The sequence below is a fragment of the Boleophthalmus pectinirostris genome, unplaced genomic scaffold (assembly GCF_026225935.1).
Source record: "Boleophthalmus pectinirostris isolate CB_2022bp ecotype Guang Dong unplaced genomic scaffold, ASM2622593v1 HiC_scaffold_13, whole genome shotgun sequence".
Taxonomy (NCBI): Eukaryota; Metazoa; Chordata; class Actinopteri; order Gobiiformes; family Gobiidae; genus Boleophthalmus; species Boleophthalmus pectinirostris.
The window spans coordinates 11,386,485-11,413,039 of NW_026571036.1; the positions used below are offsets into that span (position 1 = coordinate 11,386,485).

General features: G+C 40.4%; 1 protein-coding gene across 1 annotated transcript in view; it reads left to right on the top strand.

The window, feature by feature from the left end:
• sipa1l1 (signal-induced proliferation-associated 1 like 1) overlaps positions 1-26,555 on the top strand; it is a 253,412-nt gene that overhangs the window by 179,625 nt on the left and 47,232 nt on the right. Inside the window, 4 exon segments of the mRNA XM_055149535.1 lie at positions 4,574-4,677; positions 6,136-6,293; positions 22,100-22,655; positions 22,657-22,680. Coding sequence (XP_055005510.1) covers positions 4,574-4,677; positions 6,136-6,293; positions 22,100-22,655; positions 22,657-22,680 — 842 coding nt within the window.

Here is a 26,555-nt window from a genome sequence, read left to right on the forward strand (position 1 = left end):
AAAGGGTTTCATTTTTCATATTTCATATTTAGCCCTAAAAGTCTGATAAATTTTACACATGTAGGTGCCGTAAAGTCATGAAAAATTCACTTTAGGTCATGAAAAAGTCATGGAAAAGTTTGCCAGTGAGATGAATTCTCGTGAATCTGTGTTGTTAGGCTTCGGCGGAATCGTGCACTTGTGATGGGTCTGGAGACTGACCAATCACAGGGCAGCGTTGTGGTTTGGGTGGAAGCCAGCGCCCAGAGAAACCAAAACAAACACGACGACGGCGACAGACGTACTTCAGACTATTTAGTTTATGAAAAACATACAGAGGGAAGTGCTTTGAGCGTTTGGACAGGAAAGATGTCTGTGTTTTTCTCTCAACTGGATGTGATAAAAGTTTGCGATGCTTCCACCAATCAGAGGGAAGTATTTGTTTGAACGTTCCTATTATTGGTTCCGTTCCAGATACAGTACACAAATCAAAAGCTCTAGATCACTCAAAATGTGATTCTGGTTTCTGTGATGACAAATAGCTCTTAAATTTGCCTTTTAAGGTTTGTCAATATTGCCTTTAACTACTTTTTTTTAGTTATTACTATATGAAAATGGCTTGATTTTATCTCTGCAATGCCCCACCTGATTAAAAGAAGCTCAAAAGTGTGAATCATAACATTTAATTCACCGCACAAAGTATCACATTTGGCTCAACTTGAATGACAATAAGTTGGCTTCATGTGTAATCCGTGTCGGTGTACGAGCCCCCTCCGTGTCCTTTTGTCTCCGCTCTAGTTCAGACTGGTTTGGACATATTGTATTCACTCTCTCTCCTCGTTGATCTTTACTTGTCTGCTGTAATTCTGAGCTAACCCACACTCAAATCAAATGGCACAGTCCTGATCACTCCCCGAGGAACCGCTGTAATTAATTGCTGTAATTGTGCTGGCTTAAGTATGGCCTGCGAAACACCTTGTGACCATTTTGTTGCCTGAACAAGAAGAAGAGGAGGAGGAGGAGGAGGAGGAGGAGGAGAGACACGGGGAAACTCGCTCACAATTAGACAGTTTAATGTAGTTTTGCATCGCCACAGGAAATGGATTGTGGGTAGAGCAGCTGAAAGACAAATCGAACTCAAATCCAGATCTGATTGCGAACGGTGAGGTGATTATTTGACTAATGTCCTCCTCAGAGATCACAATGCCCCGTTTCCATAGAGACCATGCAGAGATGTGCAAAGGTGTCTGAAATGCACAGGTTTGTTGCTGTAGATCAGCTTATAGTTAAACTTGTGAGTTCTGTATTCTTCTTTTTTAAAGTGGTATGAAAAAGACAAATACAATATAATATGTGAGCTGTGCCTTTGATGCTTAAACATGAATAATTACTACAACCAATTGCAAGAAAAACAAAGTAAAGGGTTAAACAAAGTCTGGTCTTACAGTTTTTATAAATTCAGTCCACTGTTTCCATTTGCTCTTAAATTTATCTTGTTGCAGTCTTATACTAAAAGTAATTCTCTCCATCTTAAACCATTAACCATTCATCCAGTGTTGGCGTTTGTGAATTAAGCCATTTCCTGGTTATAGCAGCTGAGCTCACAATCTGCAACAGGTATTTAACCTTATACGTCACATTTTCACCCATCAGGAAACCCTCATACATCGATTCAAGTCGAAATGGTCAATGCAGAACACAGTTTGAAATGATTTATGAAGCGATTACATTTTCATTTCAAAATGGTGAAAAGTCCTAAGTTACTCCTCAAAAACATACCCTGCGTTGTTTTGTTTCATTCATTTCGTTTAAGTAACCATTTATTTTTAGTTTATCTACATCTCCGAAGCTCAAAATGCTCTGTTCCACCTTGTGATGTCATGTAGTTGTGGATTTCAAGATATCAGATATACTTTTTACCTTAAGTTCAGCAGAGGTTGTCAATTCGAGGGCTGAAATCGTCCAAATGATTCAAGTGAAGATGTGCGGAGTTTAAAAACACAGTGGAGCCACATGACATCACGAGGTGGAGCAGAGTGTTGTCCGTTTGAGAGATGAGCTCGGCTTAAATATGCAGGATCTGTGTGTTAAACGTGTGTGAATGAAACTAAACACAACTCTGTTTTTGATGAGCAAGCAACATTACAACATAGATGAAATAACAGCGTAATATCGGCCCTTTAAACAATTTTCTCTGGATGGGCTCAAAATTTGAAAATGTTTTTTGACAATTTTGGTATAAGCTCGTGGTTTAAGCGCAGGCCCAGTGAATTACTATAATTACTGTATAAAATGCTGCTGTTTGAGGTTGAGTAATGAATCCAAAATGTGCTGTCGGCTTCAATAAAGGTTTATACACGGGACTGTGCAATTAATGAATGAATTTTAATGGAGATCGAGTTTCTTTCACGTCCAATCAATGTCAGTGATCAGCTTGGGTCTTTTTAATGGGGAGGTCCACAGCCAGTCTTCTGCGAGTAAAAGCGTTTGGTTTGGAGCTGATTTTTTATCTGTTTTTGTGTGAAATGGCAGTGATTAAAAGTATGTCTTGTTTATGTTTAAGAAATCAATACTGGTAAAACATTTCTTAGAGAGAGCGTATTAGGGTAAATCTGTTTTATTTATTTCTTAAATTCCCTAAGAGGTTTTAGATGTTATCCATGCATGTTTGAGTAATTAAGTGATCTCTCCTGGGCCCTATTTGAGCACTCCTTAAAAATAGCTGTGAGATTTTGTGCAAGACTCACAAGCCTAGTCAATCATGCTCCTATATGACAATTCTCCATAAATATACAAAAAACAGGACACAAAACTGTACTCAACAACTTCACAAATCTGCTCTGGAGGGGGAGTGACTTAGGTTACGTTCAAATTGCAGCCTGAAGTGACCCAAATCCGATTTTTTGGCCCCTGTGTGACCTGTATCTGATCTTTTAATGACAGTCTGAACGACACAGATCAGATTTTTTTCAAATGCGACCCAGGACACTTGGATTTGTGCTCCTAAAACCGACACATATCCGATCTTTTGACATGTGACTTCAGTCTGAACGACAGATTTTTTTTCCAAATGTGACCCAGACCGCTTGTATTAGAGTCCTGCACGGGTCCATTTTTAGAGACCCTCACCCACCCGCACCCGCGCAGTACAGCACCGCACCCTCCCGTTAACCTGTGATTATATCAGAGTTGGTGGTAAATCACACACAAATGAAAATCATTCTAACTGAAGCATCCATCAGAATATGAATTGAAAAGTTACAACTTCAAGAATTACAATCAAGAAATGAAATGAAACGGTTACGCTTTCTTCAGTACGAATACGAATTGACTCGACTGTCATCACTTCACAGGCATTATTTACTGAGCAGAAGAAACATTGATCGGGATGTCACACTTTTGCACCGCACACACCGCAGACTGAACCAGGACTGAACCAGGACTGAACCAGGACTGAACCAGGACTGAACCAGGACTGAACCAGGACTGATCCAGAACTGAACCAGAACTGAACCAGGACTGAACCAGGACTCACTGGCGGGACAGGCTTCGTGCCGTTCTCACTCTTAAGTCCAAGATCAGTCCTGGTGTACTCCTGGTTTAGTCCTGGTTTAGTCCTGACCCGCCCGTGTGTAATTACTACCCGCTCATAAAATTCCAAAACGTTAAAATCCACCCGCTTCAGCAACTATTTGGGACCGAGTCGGGTGCAGGACTCTGACTTGGATATGTGCTCCTAAAACTGATACATATCTAATCTATTGACATGTGACTTCAGTCTGAATGGTCAGGTCACATTCATCCCACCTACACGTCAGGCTCAGAGTCGAGTCAATGGAGGGAAAGCGAGGTTAGTGAGTTTATTAATATTTGGGAGGATCACTATATTCAGGCCAGACTGGAGGCATCTTATCAGAACCGGGTGGTTTTTGAAATGATTGCCAAAGAAATGTCCGAGCGCTGCTACAGGCGATTCTGGGTCCAATGCCAACAAAAAATAAAGAGTCTGTGAGCCAAATACAAGGAGGCTAAAGACTCAAACAAATGAAGCAGCTGTGGACTTGTAACCTGTCCATTTTACGAAGAACTGGACCGTATTTTGGGAGACAAGCCCAGCGTTTAGGCGACTTCCGTAAACACTGAGCACGATTGCTGCACATGACATCTTTGTGTCTTCCGATGCGCACACGGAACACTTTTGGGGCATTAAAGTTCACACTGGAGTCACATACAAGTCGCACTTAATCGGAAACGTGAACAACCTCGCAAAAAAAATCAGATTTCACAAAAAAATCCGAATTGAGCATTAAGCCCTGCAGTCTGAATGTAGCCTTAAAGAGGAGGTAGACTCTTGTAAAACATGTTCAGACGTTGGTTTCAGCGACTAAAGCATTTTCAGAACAATAAAAAATAAAAAATAGTGATCTAAATATGTGTTAGCAGTTAATATCCCAAATTTAATGAAAAAAAATCTCTTTTTTTTGCAATATCTTCCAGCCCTATTTACACAAACGCCAGAAAACAAACAAAAAACACCAGCAGCAGGTGGTATGTGTGAAAAACGTAGAAAATAAAATCTTTCTCTCTCCAACAGCTGATTCCACTGGGACCCACTCCATGTACACAACCTACAAGGACTACGAGATTATGTTCCACGTGTCCACTATGCTGCCCTACACCCCCAACAACAAACAGCAGGTACGCTACAACACTTTTGTATTCATTAGCCGCCTTCACGTTCTAGGATTTGATTACGTCATATTTTCAGATGGAGGAGTTGGCGTCTGTTTACTTTTACCTGAGATGTACTCGTATTGAAAGTAATATCCAAATTTAGGTTCAACATTTGTGGATCTTTTTTTGTTTGGGATTGGCTTCATAAACTTTGCATCTAATCCATGTATCATTCGTTAATTCGTTTTTCAAAATAAAACCAAGAATAAGAAAATAAAAAATCTACTGTTTTCTTTATTTGTCTCCAAAACCAAAATGAAAAATCAGATAATTAAAAAATCAGATAAGTCAAAATTTCTGTGACTTAAACTGCGATGCTGGACTTTTGCGTCGCATACGGACTGAACCAGGACTAAAACAGGTCCGGGAACAGACCGGGACTGAGACCGAGACCGGGACCAAACCAGGACCAAACCAGGACTGAAATGGTTTAGTCCTGGTGTAGTCCTGGTTTAGATCTGTTTTAGTCCTGATTTAGACCTGGTTTAGACCTGGTTTAGACCTGGTTTAGACCTGGTTTAGACCTGGTTTAGTCCTGATTCAGCCCTGGTTCAGTCCAGCGTCGCAGTTTAAGTCGTGGAAACTGGAAACGACTGTTATCCGTTTTTTCCATTATTCATTTAAACACAAAGTCTGAAAAAACAAATCGTTATCCATTTTTTCATTTAGTTTTTTGCGATAAATAATGAAGAAAATATTATTATTCTTTTTTTTTCATCTTTTAGTTTTTACATTGAAAAATGAATGAACGAATTATACACGGATTATATTTTATGGTTTTACAATAACCATATCCAGATTTCTTGTTACGATATTTTCCCGATATGCATTTCACGGTACGATATTTGTTTCGATATTTTGTAGAGGCTAACAAAATTGTAAATAAAGTCCTTTGCTTTGTCATAATCCAAAGAATTAAGATTTAAAGTTGCTTATAACAGTTATTTCATTTTTGTCAAGTCGGCACTGAGATGGAGCAAAGGATCATGGTCTATGTAGTTTCCTTTTATTTTTTAACTTTTGCTGCACCATAACTATTAATTTAATCAAAGAGACTTGTAATTCAATATATTGTGATGGTCCACGATATTATTATGAGACTTTTTATGATACGTTATTGTTATATCCCTAGTTTACGATCATTTGAGCAACAATCACATTTTTGGGGTTGAATAATTGCACCACTTTTTGAAGCTACTGTGAAAAAAAACTAAAATACTTCTGTTTATTTATGAATGACTAATGAATTATTAATTACAGAGATATTTGCTATAAATCTGGTCAACAAATCTGCAATTTGATGGTCAAACAATGTTATGTGACCTCAACCTATAGATACCGTATTCAGTTTTTTATGATTTACGATGTGCTCACTTGAATTGTCTTTTGTTTAATCTTTTCTTCCATCTTGTGTCTTTCCAGTTACTGAGGAAGCGCCATATTGGGAATGACATCGTGACCGTAGTATTCCAGGAACCAGGAGCGCTCCCGTTCACTCCCAAGAACATCCGCTCACACTTCCAGCACGTGTTTGTGGTGGTTCGTGTTCACAACCCCTGCTCGGAAAACACCTCCTACAGGTACAGACACAAAAGTGGAGCTCATTCAACCACAGGAAACTTGAATATAATGACTGGAAGAATGTTTTGAATCTATAATCTTTGGCAGTTAATAGGTACAAAAAAAGAAAGATAGATTTTTTGACAGTGAAGAGGAGGGGATGAAGAGGCTGATGGTTTTGCTGCTGCTGTGGAGGGTTTTGTGCACAGAAAAGAGGGGAAGAAGGGGAGAGAGAGTGCATTTACTACATCAGTGCTTGGAGTGTTTTTTGGCTGAGGTAGCAGGCTGTAACTGGATTATTATTCTAGACGTGTTATGTGACATTTCTGGTAAAAGGCCTGCCATCCGATTGTCTCCGAGGAGATGTTATTGCGTTGCCTAGAATGTTCCACAGTGCAGCTTTAAATATATCTGTCCTTGGAGTGCAGTTGATGCCACAAGCCAAGTTACATGTCACATCTGTGGAGAGGCGACTCCACTCCAAGTACTAAACCATGTTTTTCAAGGAATTTCTGAGCAGTGAAAGTACCTGTAATTCATTATATGTAAAATAAACAAGTTTAATGCTACACCAAGGAACATTCCAGTGGTGGTATGATATTACAATTTCAAATTTGATATCAATATTCAATACAGATTCTGGTACCACAGTGGTGAAAAAAAAAAACAAAACACTTTCTTTAGAAAACATTAAATCGTAGCTCTTTCTTTTACATTATCATCTGTTAGGGGTGTAATGGTTCATGTATTCGTGCAGAACTGTTTCAGTACGGGATGATCGGTTTGGTGCAGGCCTGTGCACGAGTGAATTTGCGCAATTTGTGTGTGTTTACCTTCCGCCACTACATGTGCAGCTACACGGAAGGCTCGGCTCTTTAATAATCATGAGGGAACTTGTCCGTGATTGGGGTGGCAGTGTTTCCCACAGTGCTTTATAGTTAGGGCGGCCGCCTTGACAACAATTGCCCCCCGCCTTGACTATGTCCCTCTGAACCACGTGAGTCCTCCCAAAACTATGGTTGTTGCGCCTTGGTCTTCACTTTCACTTTACACTTTACACTTTACCTCGGCCCCTGGTGAAAGTGTATTTTCAGTCCCTGGAGACATTGTACCTGCCAGCAGATCTGCTCTTACTGCAGACAATGTGGACAAGTTGGTTTTTCTGGCCAAAAATATGATGATTGAGTAAAACTTCATCCTGGATCTGTTAGTGCTGCGCTTTACTTTTAGAAAAGTTTTGTTTACTGTTTACAAGGAATTTATTTTGTTAATAATATTTCATACATTTGTTGCTTAATTGAGAATATTTAACTTATTAGTATTACCAAACACCACTTTATACAAACGGGAAAATCAAATAAATGTAATGTTAAAACAAATTGTTGGTTTAATAAAAAGACAAATAAACAACAAGCAAATGGTTTTGAATTTTGTTCCCACACTGTACCGAAAATGAACCGAACCATGATCTCAAAACTGAGATACGTACCGAACCATGACTGTTGTGTACCGTTACAACCCCTATGTAATACAGATTGTGACACCATGATAAAAAAAACACTCTTTCTTTAGACAACATTAAATCGTAGTCTGTGTAATCCCTCAGTCGTCCAGGTTTGTTCCATCGTGGTCCATGGATGCATAGTCGTCTTTGTGGTCATTTTTGTCCTGTGAATGTGCCTTTTTTTAGTATCGAAACCTGCTAAAATTAGTATCTAGTTTCAATGCTAGTTTTAGTGTCAATTAGTACCTCATTTTGATCCTTTTAACAACCGTAACACCAAGGAACATAACAGATAAAACCATCTCCACAGAAACAAGGTGACGAACCCTCTACTAAAAAGTTACATAATGCAAAAATCCAAACGGCCAAACGATTCACATTTTAGCACGACAGAATTTCCAACTTTCCCCCTCAAAAAAACTTTATTTCCAAAACTTTCTAAATCTTCCCCAGTATTTCAAGTAGTTTCACAATTATATAACCCTCTTTCTTTGTTATTGCAGTTCAACTAAAACAATATTGTTCCCAAAAGGATCCCATCTCTCACCTCCTCTGTACATTCTCACTTTAGCATCGGAGTGGGCTTACTGTGTTGAAAGCCTCTCTCGCTACTAACAAATTTTTACCACATTGTCACAAACACACACTATTAAATCTTTGCAAATTCCAGCCGGGGGACATTTTCAAACTAATAATGAGTAGTGTTACGCGCGGGCTATTCCTCCTTGTGCTTGTTAGCTGTTGCGTTGTCAGTTTCTCGTCTTGTGTAGTGCTGTGGCGCTTAGCTTGTCCATTAAAGGAGGTTTTAATTGCAGTTGGGGGACATTGTGTGAGGTCCCTAATTATGTCCCACAAGGCTTCATTACTGGCCGTCAATGCACAGGAATTATTTACACAACATGGGGTTTACCTATAGAGAACGGGGTTGGCAAATAGGAGTCTATGTGTGTGTTTTTGTGTGTACAGACTTGGTTTATATGTACGTGGTTAAGGTATGGGGTATTTGTGGTCCTCTGCTGTAGCTGGAACTATTTACTACTTTCAGTCTTGCCATCTTTCTCGGCTCAAAATCGGCCGCTGCAACTTCAGACACGGCGCTCCACTTCCTTGTTTTATCGCCCACGTGACGTTGTGACGATCCCTAGTCATGTGACGAGCGTTTCAGGCGGTTTTGTGTTACTTTGTGGAGGGAAGGCTTTGATTGCGGACACAGAAACGACGTGCCTGGACATAAATCGTTTCTGATACAGTAATTCATTTCAGTGTAAACATATCCTTGTGTTATCTGCCCCCTTTTCACTTCACACTGATAGTTACTAAACATTTCAAATCAGTACAATTTCAATTCAGGCACAATTATTAACCAATTGCAAACAGAAATCTTCACTATTTTGCACAACTTAGTTTCCTTTTTCATGCATCCACATTGCACTCGATTTTATGTGTTTTTAAATCCCATTGTTGTACTTGATTCTTTTATATCTTTGTCAAGCCTATTCCATAAATTAACTCCTTTCACAGCGATGCTTCACTTTGGTTCTGAATCTGGGTTTTTTAAACATGCGTGTTCCTTTTAAATTGTAGTGGTTTGTTTTGAGAGTGTTTGAGATGAGAACAAGCCACTACAAATTAAATCAATGAGAAATTTACGAAATAACCTTGTGCGACAATATTGTGGATTGAAGTACCAGAAATATTGATCTTAAAGAATACTTTTGAAAAAACACTACTATTCAAAATACACACATCAAGAATCTCGGACTTCCGGTCATTGCGCAGTGCATACTGGGAAGGATTTGCCGAAAAAGTGAGCATCAAACCGCCACGTTTGATTTTACAGTGGGATGCATCTATTGACAAAGACAATCTTTTCAGGTCTTTCGAACCATATTGCTTTTGTTTCTGGTTCTGATATTGTCATATTTTAGTTTTGGGATTCGGACAACGTTAATTTTGTGGTTGTTGGATCCTAACAGCGGAAAACAACTCGAGAAATGTGTTTACGAACTCCATAAATGCAAAAGGGAGTCAGATGTGTGTGACTGCAAACCTCTGTTCAAACTGTTTCCCAACGGAATTGAAAAATAGTGAAAGACGAAGGCGATGGGCAGTACTGATCCACGGGAAGGACGAAAAGGAAACCTTTGACTGCCTAAATCATAATGAGTTTGCAGTGAACATTTTGTATGTGGAGCATCATCAAAGCAAAACCCCGATCCCTCACTCAGCCTTGGTTACGAATTTAAAAAGTCAACGCCAAAGCAAAAGGCACCAGCTGTTCACCAAGAAACACCTTCCACTGCAAAGAGACCAAGACTTAATGTTGCTGTAAAACTACAAGAACAAGAAAGTGCAGCTCAGCCTGTTTGTCTTCTGTAGCTCTCGCTTAACAAACGGGATACCGCTTTGATGACGCTCCACATACAAAACGTTCTCTGCAAACTCGGGATGATTTAGGCAGTCAAAGGTTTCCTTTTTGGTCCTTCCCGTGGATCAATACTGCCCATCGCCTTCGCCTTTCACTATTTTTCAATTCCGTTGGGAAGGGAAACAGTTTGAATGGAGGTTTGCAGTCACACAGATCTGATTCCTCTTTTGCATCTATGGAGTTTGCAAACAAATTTCTCGAGCTGTTTTCCGCTGTTAGGATCCAACAACCACACAATTACGATGCCCGAATCTCAAAACTAAAATATGAAAATATCAAAACCAGAAACAAAAGCGATATGGTTCAAAAGACTTGAAAAGATCGGCTTTGTCAATAGACACATCCCAATGGAAAATCAAACATGGCGGTTTGATGCTCACTTATTCGGAGAATCCTTCCCAGTATGGATTGCGCAATGACCGGAAGTCCGAGATTCTTGATGCGTGTATTGTAATTTTGGTTACGTGTAGCAAACATGTATCACGTAATCTTGAAATAGGTGCACCTTTAAACAACACGCATGTTTGTTTTTTTTTCCCTTGTGAACTAATTTTTACTTCAGCACTAGCCCCCTCCTCTCCCCTCACCCCCTCCCCTGCAGCAGTTATCGACAGCCTCTATTCTCTCGCTCTCTCTGCGCGGGCTTGGGTGGGCAGCAGGTCGCAGGTACTGGAAGCGCTGGGCTGCCCACGCTCTAGTTATTTATAAGACCTCAAATCACCCAAGCCACGGGAACACACTCCATTTGTGCCTGCCGCTACTGCACTCCCTACTGCAGTACATTTGTCTTCGGATACTGACGACTGCAGGATTAAAAGTATGAATGGAGGAGGGCCACTCACCAAAGAAGCCTGTTCTGATTCATTGTTTTGCTGGTGTTTAGTGACTGGGTCTCTCAAGGTTTCTCATGAGTGATTTAGTCATCGGCTTTTCACAAAATTTACCCATGAATTATTTACTCATCTGGAAGTGCTTTGGAGTTATATTTACTTTTTTACTCAGATTTTCAAACGAGTACTTCAATACTTTCATTAATGTATTTTTTATGAGTTTTCTTGCTCTTGTATATGTCAGAAAATTGTGTAGTCTGTTTCTTCTGCCACAGCGACACAGATTAAAGACTCACTATCGGCATCTACCAACTACAAACAAACACCAGATCAGTGTCCTTAAATATGACGTAAACGTGAGCCAAAACCTCTTAAAGGAAGTGTATGTAGCCTGTGCTCTTACTGTTTTAGAAAGTACTTCAAAAAGTACTACAGTCACCCTTGAACTTTGCCTGCAGTTAGAGGACACGTGCTAGTTTTTCTCGTTCTCAATATATGGACAGGAAATTTCTCAAATGAAAGCTCAGATCCTCCAGAATTCACTCACTGAGCTGCTCCTTGATAGAAACACTTAAATGTATTAGAAAATGACTTAAAAGTAGTGAAATTATCTGTCTGTGCACTTGACAAGTTATCTGAAAATAAACAACCTCTAGACTAGAATTAAGCTGTCTCTGAACTAGTGAGTACATAATAAATCTGAAAACAAGATAAATAACCTAATATAAGTTTTAAAATCTTGGCCAGATCAGAGAAATGTGCAGTGTAAATACATTCCTATTCCTAATATGGACCTGGCTCAAAATTTCTCTCCTATAATGGTGACCATCGTGAGCTTTATTTGACTAGAGTCGACCGTCACACTGCTTTAGTCCACTTCTTTAGACAGTCTAACCCAAAATAAGAGACTCACGTTGGGCTCATTCTGCTTTCTGATTGGATAATCATCTTGAGAACTAAAACGTCAAATTATTACATAAAGTATTTGACCATCATGTCCAATGTTTTTGTAATTAAGAAGGAAGCATTACTATTGAATTCCTGTATCATTCTTTCATTCGTTTTCCAAAATAAAACCCAAAATTAGAAAAGGAAATAACTATTTTCTTCATTATTTGTCTCCAAAACCAAGATGAAAAAATGGATAATGATTTGTTTTTTTCAGTTTTCGATCTTGTGTTTAAATTAATAATGGAAGAAACGGATAACGGACATTTCCCGTTTCTGTGACTTAAACTGTCATGCCGGACTGAACCAGGACTGAACCAGGACTAAAGAGGTCTGGTTCTGGTCTGGTCCTGGTCTGGTCCTGGTCTCGGTCCCTGTCTCAGTCCTGGTCTCAGTCCTGGTCTCAGTCCTGGTCTCAGTCCTGGTCTCAGTCCTGGTCTCAGTACTGGTCTGGTCCCAGTCTGGTCTCGGTCTCAGTCCTGATCACGCGACAGTCTGCACGGACGCACCTCCGGGCCTGTCCTGACACTTCTGGTTCAGTCCTGGTTTAGGACTGAGATCAGGACCAGACTAGGACGGAGACTAGGACGGAGACTAGGACGGAGACTAGGACGGAGACTAGGACGGAGACTAGGACGGAGACTAGGACGGAGACTGGACGGGACGGGGACTGAGGCTGGGACCAGAACTGAGACCATGAAACTGGGACCGAGACCAGGACCAGACCGGACCAAGATCAGGACTGAGACTAGAACTAGACGAGGACCAGACCGGGACTGAGACCAGGACTTGAGACCAGACCAGACCGGGACTAGACCGGTTTAGTCCTGGTTCAGTCCTGGTTCAGTCCTGGAGACCTGGTTTAGACCTGGTTTAGTCCTGGTTTAGTCCTGGTTTAGTCCTGGTTTACTGGTTTAGACCTGGTTTAGTCCTGGGTTTAGGTCCTGGTTCAGTCCTGGTTCAGTCCTGGTTTTCTGGTTTAGTCCCTGGTTCAGTCCTGGGTCCTGGTTAGAGTCCTGGTTTAGTCCTGGTTAGTCCTGGTTTAGTCCTGGTTTAGTCCTGGTTTAGTTCTGGTTCAGTCCGTATGCGGCGCAAAAAACCGGCATCACAGTTTAAGTCATGGAAACAGGAAACGTCTGTTATCTGTTTTTTCCATTATTCATTTAAACACAAAATCAAAAACTGAAAAAAAAAAAAAACATTATCTGTTTTTTCATTTTTGTTTTGTAGACAAATAATGAAGAAAAACTTTTGTTTTTGTTTTTGTCATTTCCTTATTTTTGATTTCATTTTGAAAAATAAATGACTGAATGATACACAGATTCTATTGTTGTTAGTAAAAGCTGTATTTAATTTGACCTTTTTACCTCAAATCTGGAGATGTGGATAGGCCATGTTTAAAATCAAAACCTTTACACACTGTCTCTTACGTCTTGTAACAGATTTTAATCAAAAGTTACTGAAGTATAATTTGATACTAGTTGGTGTGTAGTATTTTTTTCTGGTCGTGCTTCGTGTTTTAACCATTGAACCGTTGGCGCTGTTGTTCAGATCCTCGTACCTGGTCGTGTCCTTTTGAGTCAGCGGGCTGCGGGTCTGACTCACGGCGCTGGAGATTGGTACAAGTGCTTTTAGTGGCTCAGTGTAATGTATTGAGTGATGCTGCGGCGGTGAGGAGAGAATGGGAATAAAAAGGTCACCGTTTATTTAAATCATTCATTTGTTCTCCACACACTTTAGACAGTGCTCTCTGAGATGGCTGCATGATTCATTTAGAACAGTGTCGGTATTGTGGCTACACTGTGGGGTTTTTATATTTGTACTGTATTTATGCGCAACGGAGACTAAGTTGATAGAGGAATTAACTCGTATTTATTTCATTTCTTCAGAAAAAAATACCTTTCTTAGTGCTGTTGTTGTTGTATTCCTACGAGCAAAATTATAGTTATTAATTCCTCTTATATTTTTGTTCTGCCTTTTTGTGGATTTCATTACATTTTCCTTCAAACTTATTCTTTATTTTTTGTGAATATATGAATGTAGCTGTTAACTTGAAAAATATCGCTTCTGTCTTCATGGAGACCAAACTAGACCAAAGTACAGGTCAGATCTGTGGAGAGGTGACCTCACTTAAAGTCAGAAAGTCTGTTTGTTTTTTTGTTTTTTTCAGGTATTTTTGAGCTATGAAACCACCTGTAATTGAAAAAATGTAAGGTAGAGCTGTTTAATGTCATACTGTGGAACATTCCAGGCAGAGCGATGACATATCCATGGAAACAAGCAGGTGATGGACCAGAAAAGTGACACAGTGCACCTTTAATGTATTATAAAAAATGTTTCCATAGTGGTGGTGTTATTGTAGTCAGGCTGGTGCCACGTAGTGCCTCCGTTCAATTTCATTTCTCTCCAGCGACTAGGTCAGGAATCAGAATACACTAGACGGTTTGCAAGAACCACGGAAGTTGTAGACCGTCCACCGGCCAATCAGCGAAGAGCTGTGAAGCCATGACAGGGTCCCTTTTGTAGAACAGCATAACAGTAAACAAAGCGGTCGAGATGGATGTAGACGAAGACAGACATTCTGTGTTGGCAACGATTCCCAAGATCGAGGATTTAAAGCCGGAACAAAGAGAATGTTTGGTGAATTTTATCAAGGGGAAAGACGTTATTGCCCTTCTTACTATGGGATTTGGCACATTACATACGTCACGACCAAATAGCAGCGATTTGTTAAATAAAAAAGTACTCGCCTACTATCGAGCGAATAAATCCTAATGCTGCGAGGTCAGATGGTTTCCACCGAACTGAAACTGGCTGATGAATCAGGCTAGAATTATTGTGTTTCTATGTACAAAAGTATACTTATAAACTCCTCTTAAAGTTGCACTGTGTAACTTTCCTGGTGGAGGGTACGCCACTTGCTCGTCTCCATGGCAATAGGACTGTTTTGCCCTGATTACTCCACAGTATGGAAATAAACTTGGTAATCACAATGGAGACAGATTTATGACCAGACCTATGGAGAAGCAAGCCAGTAGATGTTAAGAATTCATATTTTGTAAGGTATTTTTGAGCTACAAAACACCTGTAATTGAGTCAATATAAGGGCTAGATATGTTTAATGCCCTACTATGGAACATTCCAAACAAAAGAATAACATCTCCATGGAGACAAGCAAATAGCAGATCTCCCCCTTTAGAAATTACACAGCAAAAAAAAAACCCATTATGCTTTCTGCTTGGCTAGTTATTATTATTATGATTTTATTTTATTTTTTTCAGTCATTCTCAAAACAGCATTTTCAATAAAAAGAACATTTCTGTGTAATGGTCCCAGAAAATATCCTTCACTTGCAAAGTACTTGAACCTCTACCAAGAAAAGCACTTTTAATAGATTTCTGAAAATATGAAGTGATAATCCCAAATCATACCAAGACTGAGCACATTTTTTCATTTATTTATTTATTTATTTTTTTGGGGAGATTCTCACTAAAAGCGTCAAAACTATGAACAAACCCTTATGGAATCTAGTAAACCAGGAAGTATGGAATTACTTTGTTTTTTAGAGTTTATATTCTTCAAAATCACCACCCTTTGCTTTGATCGCTGCTTTTCCGCTCTCCAAACCATTTCAGGAGATTTCATCATGAAGCTCATTGAGAGACGTCCAACAGTCGCTGTGACAAAGCAAAGGGTGGCTACTTTGACGAATCTGATCATGAAATATTAAACATCCTTAGTTATCTAAAGGTCCTATGTTATGCAAAATTGACTGAGGTTTGGTGAGCTTTAAGCCGTGTTATAATGTTGTTACCTCATCAAAAACAAACCTGGAGTTGTGTTTTGTTTCATTCACACATGTTTGAGGAACTCTTTATTAGTCTGTCTGCATCTGCACAGCTCAAAATGCTCTGATCCACCTTGTGATGTCATGATGCTGTAGTTTTCAAGTGAACAGCTAACTTTTACATTTTGTTCAGCAGAGATTGGAAGATTTAATATTAGGTATCTCAAAAGAAGAGAAAACATGCATATGTTGTTGTAATTTTTCAATAAATATTTAGTTTGGCTCACGATTTAGTCCCAGTTTTTAATTCTGGCCCTCTGTGAATCTGAGTTTGACACGCCTGATCTAAATCATTGTTTTCCCAAGACTGGGTCGTGACCGTCAGGTGGGTTGCATTAGATTTTTTTGGGGGTCGGCTTGTCACGATCTGCATGTAGATCTGCAATATACAGTTCTGCCTATACACCTGATCTGCTGCTGCGCTCTCCTCCTGCAGCTGGACTGGAACAAGCTACAAAACACAGACAGGCCCAACTATCTCATTAAAAATGATAAAGATGATAAGACATGTTTTGTATAATTTCTTATCTTTTTGTAATAATTTTATTGACTATTTTGTTCCAATATTGCTGGTTCATTTGAATGTTGAAAAGAAAAATAAATGGGCTACATTTAATGTCCAAATAGGCGACTTATTGATCCTTTTATTGCTGCTTCAATGACTGTTTTTCATTGTTTAAAACTTGAGTAAGACTAGTTGTCCAGAGACGATCACTCAGTCAACAATAAAATATCCTCATTAATGTTCAATAATGCTCAAATCCACCATTATTTTGTGATTTAAGAATAATAATGTCTATTGACTTGGGTCGTGAAGGCTTGTGACTTTTAAAATATGGGTCCCCAGAAAAAAAAGTTTGGGAAACACTGATCTAAATGATAACAGTGAAGGTTAATGGAGCACTTCCTGTATTACCACATGACATCACAAGGTGGAGCGGAGTGTTTTCTGTTTGAGGGAAGAACTCATCTTAAATATGCAGGGTTTATGTGTTAAACATGTGTGTGAATGAACAAAAACATAACTCTAGATATGTTTTTGATGAGGAAAAAAGCCTAATATTGGCCCTTTAAGTGGTAGTGCAGATTTTTATCACACTTTTATTTATAACTCTACACATTTCTCAGCATGTCTTTACTATCTGAATGAGCCTTTTTGCCCCTGCCACAACCGTAATATAACAAACCCAAACCTCACGAGTCCGCAGCGAGTCCCGTATCGGCGAGGCTCATATTTAGAAAGCGGTGGGTGCCGTTTTGACTAGAGTCTCTTATTAAAAATGCGATTATTTCCGCTGACAGCATGTATACCAGGACGATTCAGCGGGGGGCGAGTGGGACGACTATGCCCCGTTTTAGCTCTGCTCCTGTCAACCAGCAATTTTCACCTGGAATAGAGTTCAGTTTGCAATCCGCGGTGACTCATAGATACCGCGCAGCTCGTGTTTATTAAAAGGATATAGGCGTTTCGTGTATTTCTGATCTTTTATCTCGTGAATGGGTTTGTTTGTTTTATAGACATATGTCATAAAGGGTGTACTTTTCCACTAACAGACGTTTTGTTTCTATGTTTTCCATTTCTATTCAAACGCTATATTTGGCGCTTTTAAAGGGTCCATATGTGTGTTATTTTCTGATCTGTTATAATGTTGTTTGCTCATCAAAATGTTGTTTTATTTACACACGTTTAACACACAAACACTGCATATTTAGGCTGAGTTCAGGTTAGGTTAGGTTAGGTTGCTTTATTCGTACCCGTAGGTAAATTTGTTTTGCAGATTTGACAAGCAGGTTCCACATTTCATATTTTCATTCATCCACACTACACACAAAAACACATAAAAACACAATTACAAATAAAGTGTTACAGAGCTCCAGTGCAGAATGGTTTGTTCTGTAAACAATTTGTTAAATTCATCCATCACGCTTGCCTAAAATCACAATAAATATTAAATATATAAAAAAAAACATGAGTTTTCCTAGACAAACGTGCTAAAATTGATAGATAAATAGATTAGTTTCTTCATAAGTACAATAGCAGCTGGAACGAAGCACCTTTTAAAACAATTCGTTCTAGATCTTGGGATTAAAAACTTCTGACCAGAGGGAAGCAGCTGAAACTCTGAGTTTAGTGGGTGTTGCATGTTTTTTTAAAATATTCTAGGACGTCCTCTGTACCTGTCTTGAGTACAGGAGTCCAGGCGGCTCTGAGGATGGACAGTCACCTTACTTATACTTTTAACCAACTGATTCAGGGAGTTCTTGTTTTTAGCAGAGACACTCCCAAACCATGAGACCAATTAAAAAGTTAAAACTGGTTCCATAAAAGTTTTATAGAGCAGGGTCATCATGGTTCTGTCTACATGGTAAAAGGACAATTTCCTCAGACAATGAAGTCGCTGGTGCCTCTTTTAAAAACACACAGCAGCACAATTATCATCAAAGCTCAATGTTGAATCAGTGAGTGTTTCAAGATACGTCCACACACTCAACTGACTGCCCCTTCTTATATGTGACGTCATTCTGAGGCGCACTCTTTCCAAAATCAATGATCTTATCCTTTGTTTTGGGTACATTTAGGTGTAGATATGATTCTTCGCACCATTTTAAAGTCATCAACAGTTGGCCCATGTTGGTTTTCATTTTTCTGAAGCAAGCTCACAATGACAGAATCATCCAGATACTTTATTATTGTTCTATTCTCATAAGTACTTCTCGTAGTAGTTCTTCTCCCAAACGGAAACTGTCATCTTTATCATCAAATCTGTATCATTTGGATTCAATTCAATGGATCATTTCGGCTCTGGAATTGCCAATCTCTATTGAACTTAAGGTGAGCAGGGCCACCTCTCCATAGACCTGACTTGTAACTAACCTGATGGCTGCCACTTGCTTGTCTCCTGGAAAATAACATGAAGAAATGTAATGCCATTCTGTTCAATATACTTGGCGTAGCAATAACTTAAAAGGCCTATATTATGCAGCAGACCTTGCGCTTTGTTTTGTTTCATTCACGCATGTTTAACTCACAAACCCGCCACAAACACCCTGTTCCACCTTGTGATGTCATGTTATAATACACAAAGGCTACGTTCAGACTGCAGGGCTTAATGCTCAATTTTGATTTTTTTGTGAAATCTGATGTTTTTGCGAGGTCGTTCACATTTCCAATTAAATGCGACTTGTATGTGACTCCAGTGTGAACAGTAAAAGCCCCAAAAGTGTCCCACATGTGCATTGGAGGACACGACGACGTCAACCGCAGCGAGCGTGCTCTGTGTTTACGGAAGTTGTCCAAACATGGACGCGAGCATTGAGCACCTGGAGATTTTAAAGTTCCTCTCGTACCGGAGCCCGAACATGAACAACTTACTTGTTTTAAGGAGGAGATTGAGAAGGAGAAGGACGAGGTTTTTGGCCGTGGCGTTTGTGGAGCAGTGGCAGTAACGTCCGTTGAAAGGAACGTGTGGATGCGGAGACGTAGCCAAGAGTGGTGAGTGACGATGCGTCGCTTCAGTGACACGGAGTTCATTAACAATTTTCGCCTACTTCAGTGCAGAATAATGACATTTGTGGCTTGTTGATAACGTGTAGGTGGATGAATGCACTTTGGCCGTTCACACTGAAGTCGCATGTCAAAAGATCAGATATGTATCGGTTTTAGGAGCACATATCCAAGTGTCCTGAGTCACATTTGAAAAAATCAGATCTGTGTCATTCAGACTGTCATTAAAATATCAGATACAAGTCACATAGGGGCCAAAAAATCGGAATTGGGTCACTTCAGGCTGCAGTCTGAACGTAGCCAAAGAGTTCAGCTGTGTTTTTACACTCCATACACCTTCACTAGAATCATCTGGAATTGCCAATCTCTATTGAATTAAACGTAAAAGGTATCTGTTAACTTGAAAACTACCGCTACGTGGGACGATGGGACAGAGCAATTTGAGCTTTGGAGATGTAAACAGTCTAATAAAACCAGGATTTATTAAACAAAACACAACTGCGGTTTTGTTATTGAGGAGGTAAAAACATTATAACATGGCTTAAAGCTCAAAAGAATCAATTTTGTGTGATATAAGACCTTTAAATTCATTGGATATAGCTCAGGGTAAATGTCCTAAAGCACTTGCAGGATTTTTCTCAGTGGGATGTTTTGGACAGGATCTGCGTGGCATTCCCCTCTCCCTCCTCAGCTTCCTCTTCACTGCGCTCTGTGGAGTTCTTCACATACCAGACAGTCCACGCTGCCTCTGATCTGCATACCACAGGCTTACTCAAAGTTTAGTCTGTTAGGGAGTGACCAACAAGCCTCTGCAGATGAAATAGTGACCTTGACTCTGGACACTTTCAGATGGATTGAAATGATTTAGCAAAGGATGTAAACAAATATACAAATATGCAGAGAAGGAATGAAGCCTAACAGATACCACCCACTTCTTGGTTACAGAACTAAATTTCCATTCATTTTTTCTAAAATCTTTCTGAAAAGAAGAAAAAGGTTGAAACTTTCTCAGGGCCTCCGTGAAATTCCTCATGTGTGATCCATGTGGTAACTGTTTTAGCTGAAAACTACAGTGTTAGAGACATTAGTAACTAGAGATCGGCCGATTATTATTTGATTTATTGATTTATTTTTTCATGGCCAGTGCCCATATTGATTGCTTAGAATCCAGAGCACATAGATCGTCGATAAACTCTGCTGATTATTTTATTGAATTACTTTACAACAATCTCCCCCACGGCCCTTCTTTTTTTTTTTTTTTTTTTTTACAATCTTATAAGAGAGCTGCATAGTCAGTTTTTATGCAGTTTCTCACTAAAATGTTCAAATAAAGTGCATATTCTCATATTCTTTAGGCAGCACATTGACCAAAAAAATATTGTTATCTACTGGTGAGTTAAAGTAAATACCCGATAGATTATATGATGAAAAGGATATATGTGGACTAGGGATGTAACAATAACTGAAATATCGTGATATTGTATCGTCAAAAGTCTCACAATAATATCGTGAACTGTCACATTATATCGAATTAATGTATTTAATTATGTATTAATTCTGGTTGTGCTTACTGACCTCAAACTGATCATATGTGGCACACGGCACTCAAAAATCTGTCAATGTTTTAGTACGACTTTGGTAAGCTACGAAGCCACACCGCTTCATGGATTGTCGGAGCATTAAGGCTACTGTAGTCAGGAGCCTCGTGGAGTAAAGTGGGAAGCATAGTTCTGTGTCGACTCAACGCACACTGTCACCATCGCCTTTGTCGCAGAAAGAACACATATTTCACTGAGTCGTGTCCTTTAGTCCAACAGAAGCTGACCACATCAGCACACAAGGAGCGAGCAGTTTTTTCAACGCTTATAGTTTATGCAAATTTGCCATGTGGTTTTAAGTTTTGATTTTCCATTCCATTCCATTTTCTTCCGCTTATCCGTGGTCGGGTTACGGGGGCAGGAGTCTGAGAAGGGCCTCCAGACTTCCCTCTCCACACACACTTCCTCCAGCTCTTCCGGGGGAATCCCGAGACATTCCCAGGCTAGCCCAGAGACATAGTCCCTCCAGTGTGTCCTGGAGGCATCCAGGAGGCATCCGGAACAGATGTCCGAGCCACTTCAACTGGCTCCTCTCAAAATGGAGGAGCAGCGATACTACTCCGAGCTCCTCCCGTGTGACTGAGCTCCTTACCCTATCTCTAAGGGAGCGCCCAGCCACCCTGCGGAGGAAATTCATTTCGGCTGCTTGTATCCGCGATCTCGTCCTTTCAGTTATTACCCAGAGCTCATGACCATAGGTGAGGGTGGGAACGTAGACTGACCGGTAAATTGAGAGCTTTACCTTTCGGCTAAGCTCCCTCTTGACCACAACGGTCCAATAAAGCGACCGCATTACTGCAGATGCTGCACCGATCCACCTGTCAATCTCACACTCCATCCTCCTCTCATTTGTGAACAAGACCCCGAGATACTTGAACTCCTCCACAGGCAGAGACTCTCCACCCACCTGGAGAGTTCTGATTTTGTAAAACGTAAACAAATGTACACAAAGCTGCATTAAACACATCATTACCTCCTCGTAGGAAATAAAAAAACAAACTTAAATTGTTATGGGCTAAGGGATCAGTCTCAAGTGTTTTTTTTTAACTTATTGCACCTTACAGTTCGAAAAATACGGTATAAACTACTTGTACAACATTATGTAACTATATTGTTTTCTTATTGTATGTATCATACACTTACATTCTTTGTCTCTTTCCTCCCAGCGTCGCCGTCACCCGCTCCAAAGACATGCCCTCCTTCGGCCCGCCCATCCCCGAGAACGTCACCTTCCCCAAGTCCTCCGTGTTCCGGGACTTCCTGCTGGCGAAGGTCATCAACGCCGAGAACGCCGCCCACAAATCCAACAAGTTCTGCGCCATGGCAACGCGCACCCGGCAGGAGTACCTACGCGACCTCGCCGAACGCCACACCACCAGCACCCCCATCGACCCCTCGGGCAAGTTCCCCTTCATTTCTCTGGCTCACAAGAAGAAAGAGAAGACCAGACCGTACCAGGGGGCGGAGCTGAGGAGTTTGGGGGCGGTGACTTGGCAGGTGCACGCCGAAGACCACAGCACCGGAGGGGAACTGGACGCGCTCCTGGCCGTGTCCAATGACTTTATAATCGTGCTGGATCAAGAGGCGAAGGAGGTGGTGTTCAACTGCGCGACGAAGGACGTGATTGGCTGGACGCTGACTAACCCCGCCTCCCTGAAGATCTTCTACGAGAGGGGGGAGTGTCTGTCCCTGCGCAGCGTCAGTAACAACACGGAGGATTTCAAAGGAGGTCATCAAGAGGCTCGAGGTAAATAACACAAGGTCTCCATGACATTACGACCATCTATAGCCCAGTAATATGGTTCAGCTTCAGTATGACATAGACGTAGTGCATGGATGTCTATGGCAGAATGTTCAGCAGCTTCTGTAGTGACAATACACACATTAGCAAACACTCTCAAATATGTTATAAGAAAAAAAAAAAAGGTTTATCATCACATTTAGTTGTTTGCAGGGTTCCCACGGTCATGGAAGTCCTGGAAAAGTCATGGAATCTCTTTCACGTTACTACAGCGTTCTGTTAAGTTATCATTAGGCTATTATGATTAAACCAAACCATAAGGTGAGTGGAAAGAGTTAACATTTCATATTTATCCCTAAAAGTCTGATCAATTCTACACATGTAGGTGCTGTAAAGTCATGGAAAATTCAGTTTTGATCATTAAAAAGTCATGGAAAAGTTTTGAAATTTTGTCAGTGAAAAAGAGCGGGAACCCTGTGTTTGATTTTTTGATGAGCATGACTAACGGAAAACTGTTGGCTAATGTTATTTATCTTGAAATTATAATTAGAGATGCACCGACCAATCCCGCCTTTTCAGTTCTGATACAGATTTCGATACTATAGCTTAAAGTATCTGCCAATACTCAATATCAGCCGATACCAATCCAGTCCAACTTTATTTGTATGACACATTTTATAAACAAGACAGTTTCCAAAGTGCTTTACATAGTGCAGTTACAATGTAAAACAATTACTTAAAAAAATCTGTAAATAAAATAATAATAATAATGAACAAAAATAATAAAATCATTGTATAAAAGCAGTACTTTAAAATAGATAAAAACATCCATCCATCCATTTTCTTCCGCTTATCCGGGTCTGGGACGCGGGGGCAGCAGTCTAAGCAGGAACTCCCAGACTTCCTTCATAGATAAAAACAATAAATAAATAAATAAAGTAAATAAATAAAAGACACAGAGGACCTCACAATTCACACTGTATTAAAAGCCAGTACCAGTACAGATTCTTCTTTGCTTTAAACAAAAATAAAATAAGACAGAATTTATCCAGATGTGATATGTAGTAGTTGTTTATCTCTGAAATAACCACAGAACAGGTTTGTGTAAATAAAAGTTTCTGGGCCGACTACGACCAGTCTTATTACAACAATGTTCGTGTTCAACCAGGATATCGACCGGACCGATATTTGAAAGCCGAGATCCAATCCAGCTTTTTTTTTTTTTTCCAGTATTTGCACCGATATCCAATACCAGTATCAGATGGTCAGACTGTGTTGAAGAAAGATTAATAAAGTCTAACTTGAGTAACGGAGCTTCAGACAGAGCAGTGCCTCATGTTAGTTTTATCCCCCTGCCAGTGTTGATGACAAGAGCGGCAAAGTATCAACATTATATTAAATCATAACGTCAACAGATAATATAAGGTGACGTGTCTTTGGTAGCAATTCAGCACAGTCCAAATGAGTTTTAACTGTTAAACATCCTTAACTCAAACAGAACAAAAACCCTAATAACAAACAAATACTTTAACAAGAAATCAACAGTATCGACACACACATTTAAACAATTGCTGGACTCGTACAAACAAAAACTGTCCCACTGTTCTTCTCCGTCGCTCTCGTTCACAACACAGCCCAAATTTGAAGTATTGATTGATTGATTTCTGTGCGCTGGGGATCAGAGTTACCACGGCAACGCGCAGCATGCATATGGAAATCTAACCACATGAGTTTTTAGAAGGTCTGAAAACCCAAGACAATGTACAAAATGGAGTAAAGTACATTTTATGGAGCTTGTTACCCATGAAAGCATACCTTAGACCAGGGGTGTCAAACTCATTTTGGTCCGGGGGCTGTATCCAACCTACTTTGATCCAAAGTGTCCGGATCAGAAAACTCATGTCATATAAACCCAAAAATAACAATAAGTTCAAAGTATTTGTGCAGAGAAACACAAATCTATTACAGAAATCTTTTTTAATTGATGAACTCTTTCTTTTACAAAATATTATAATATTATGAACAACCTGAAACTTTAAGAAAAATACAATTTCAACACAAAGTTTTAACATGAACTTGTTTGTAAACAGGAATAAGTCAATTTTTCTTGTAAAATCCTGCACTCGGCTCCACTTTTCTCATGTTGGACATTTTTCTGATGAGGGTGACGGTCAACAGTCAAAACGATCGTCCTTTAAGAGCGTTTGGAAAGAGACAAGTCTTCATTTGTGCTGCTCTGGTGGGAGGGGCCACGTACAGAGACGCTGGAGACGCTGCTGTGATAAACACCACAGAAAATTAACAATATTTTAATAGAAAATATCAGTAAAATATTTTAGTAGAAAGTCAGCTGAGGGCCTGATTAAAGGTCTTGGAGGGCCGGATCTGGCCCCCGGGCCTTATGTTTGACACCTGTGCCTTAGACTTTTAGTGTTGCTGACAGGCTTGATCAATTTCTCTGTTCAAAAATAGTGTAAAATTTGTCAAGATTTTTCCATATTTTTACAGCGATGATGAGGACAATTAGAAAAACAGAGAGACAGTTTGTTATTTCCACTCTTTATACCAAGAAAACTTTGGTGCTGGTATGAAAATGGTTTTGTTATCATAAATTTAGTATAGTGTCTTTATCTTTTGATCATTTAATTTTTTGATTAGTACTGGTACTGGTCTGGTCCCGGTGTCCTGATCACCCGACTGTCTACGCAGGCGCACCTCCGGGCCCGTCCCCACACTCCTACTTCACTGGTTTAGTCCTGGTTTAGGGCTGAGACTGGGACTGAGGCCAGGGCCAGACCAGGACTGACCCAGAAGTGTCGGGATGGGCCCAGTGGTGCACCTGCGTAGACTGTCCTGGTTCAGTCCTGGTTCAGTCCTGGTTCAGTCCTGGTTCAGTCCTGGTTCAGTCCTGGTTCTGTCCTGGTTCAGTCCTGGTTCAGTCCTGGTTTCAGTCCTGGTTCCAGTCCTGGTTCAATCCTGGTTCAGTCCTGGTTCAGTCCTGGTTTAGTCCTGGTTCAGTCCTGGTTTAGTCCTGGTTTAGTCCTGGTTTAGTCCTGGTGTAGGACTGAGACCGAGACCAAACCAGGACCAAACAAGAACCAGAGTGGGACTGAGACCTTTGTAGTCCTGGTGTAGTCCTGGTGTAGTCCTGGTGTAGTCCTGGTGTAGTCCTGGTGTAGTCCTGGTGTAGTCCTGGTTTAGTCCTGGTTTAGTCCTGGTTTAGGACTGAGACCAGACCGGGACCAGACCAGAACCAGAGTGGGACTGAGACCGGTTTAGTCCTGGTGTAGTCCTGGTTCAGTCCTGGTTCAGTCCTGGTTCAGTCCTGGTGTAGTCCTGGTGTAGTCCTGGTGTAGTCCTGGGTAGTCCTGTGTAGTACTGGTTTAGTACTGGTTTAGTACTGATTTAGTCCTGGTTTAGTCCTGGTTTAGGACTGAGACCAGACCGGGACCAGACCAGAACCAGAGTGGGACTGAGACCGGTTTAGTCCTGGTGTAGTCCTGGTGTAGTCCTGGTTCAGTCCTGGTTCAGTCCTGGTTCAGTCCTGGTTCATTTAGACCTGGTTTAGACCTGGTTTAGACCTGGTTTAGACCTGGTTTAGGACTGAGGCCAGGACCAGACCGGGACTGAGACCGGTTTAGTCCTTCTCAATCTTCTCCTTAAAACAAATAAGCTGTACAAGTTCTGGCTCCGGTACCACAGCAACTTTAAAATTGCCAGGTACTCGATGTGCTCGTCTGTGTTTAGGCGACTTTAGTCAACACTGAGCACGTGTCCTCCAATGTGCATGTGGGACACTTTTGCACCGTTTTAAAATCACACTGGAGATCACATACAAGTCGCATTTAATTGGAAATGTGAACGACCTCGCAAAAAAAACA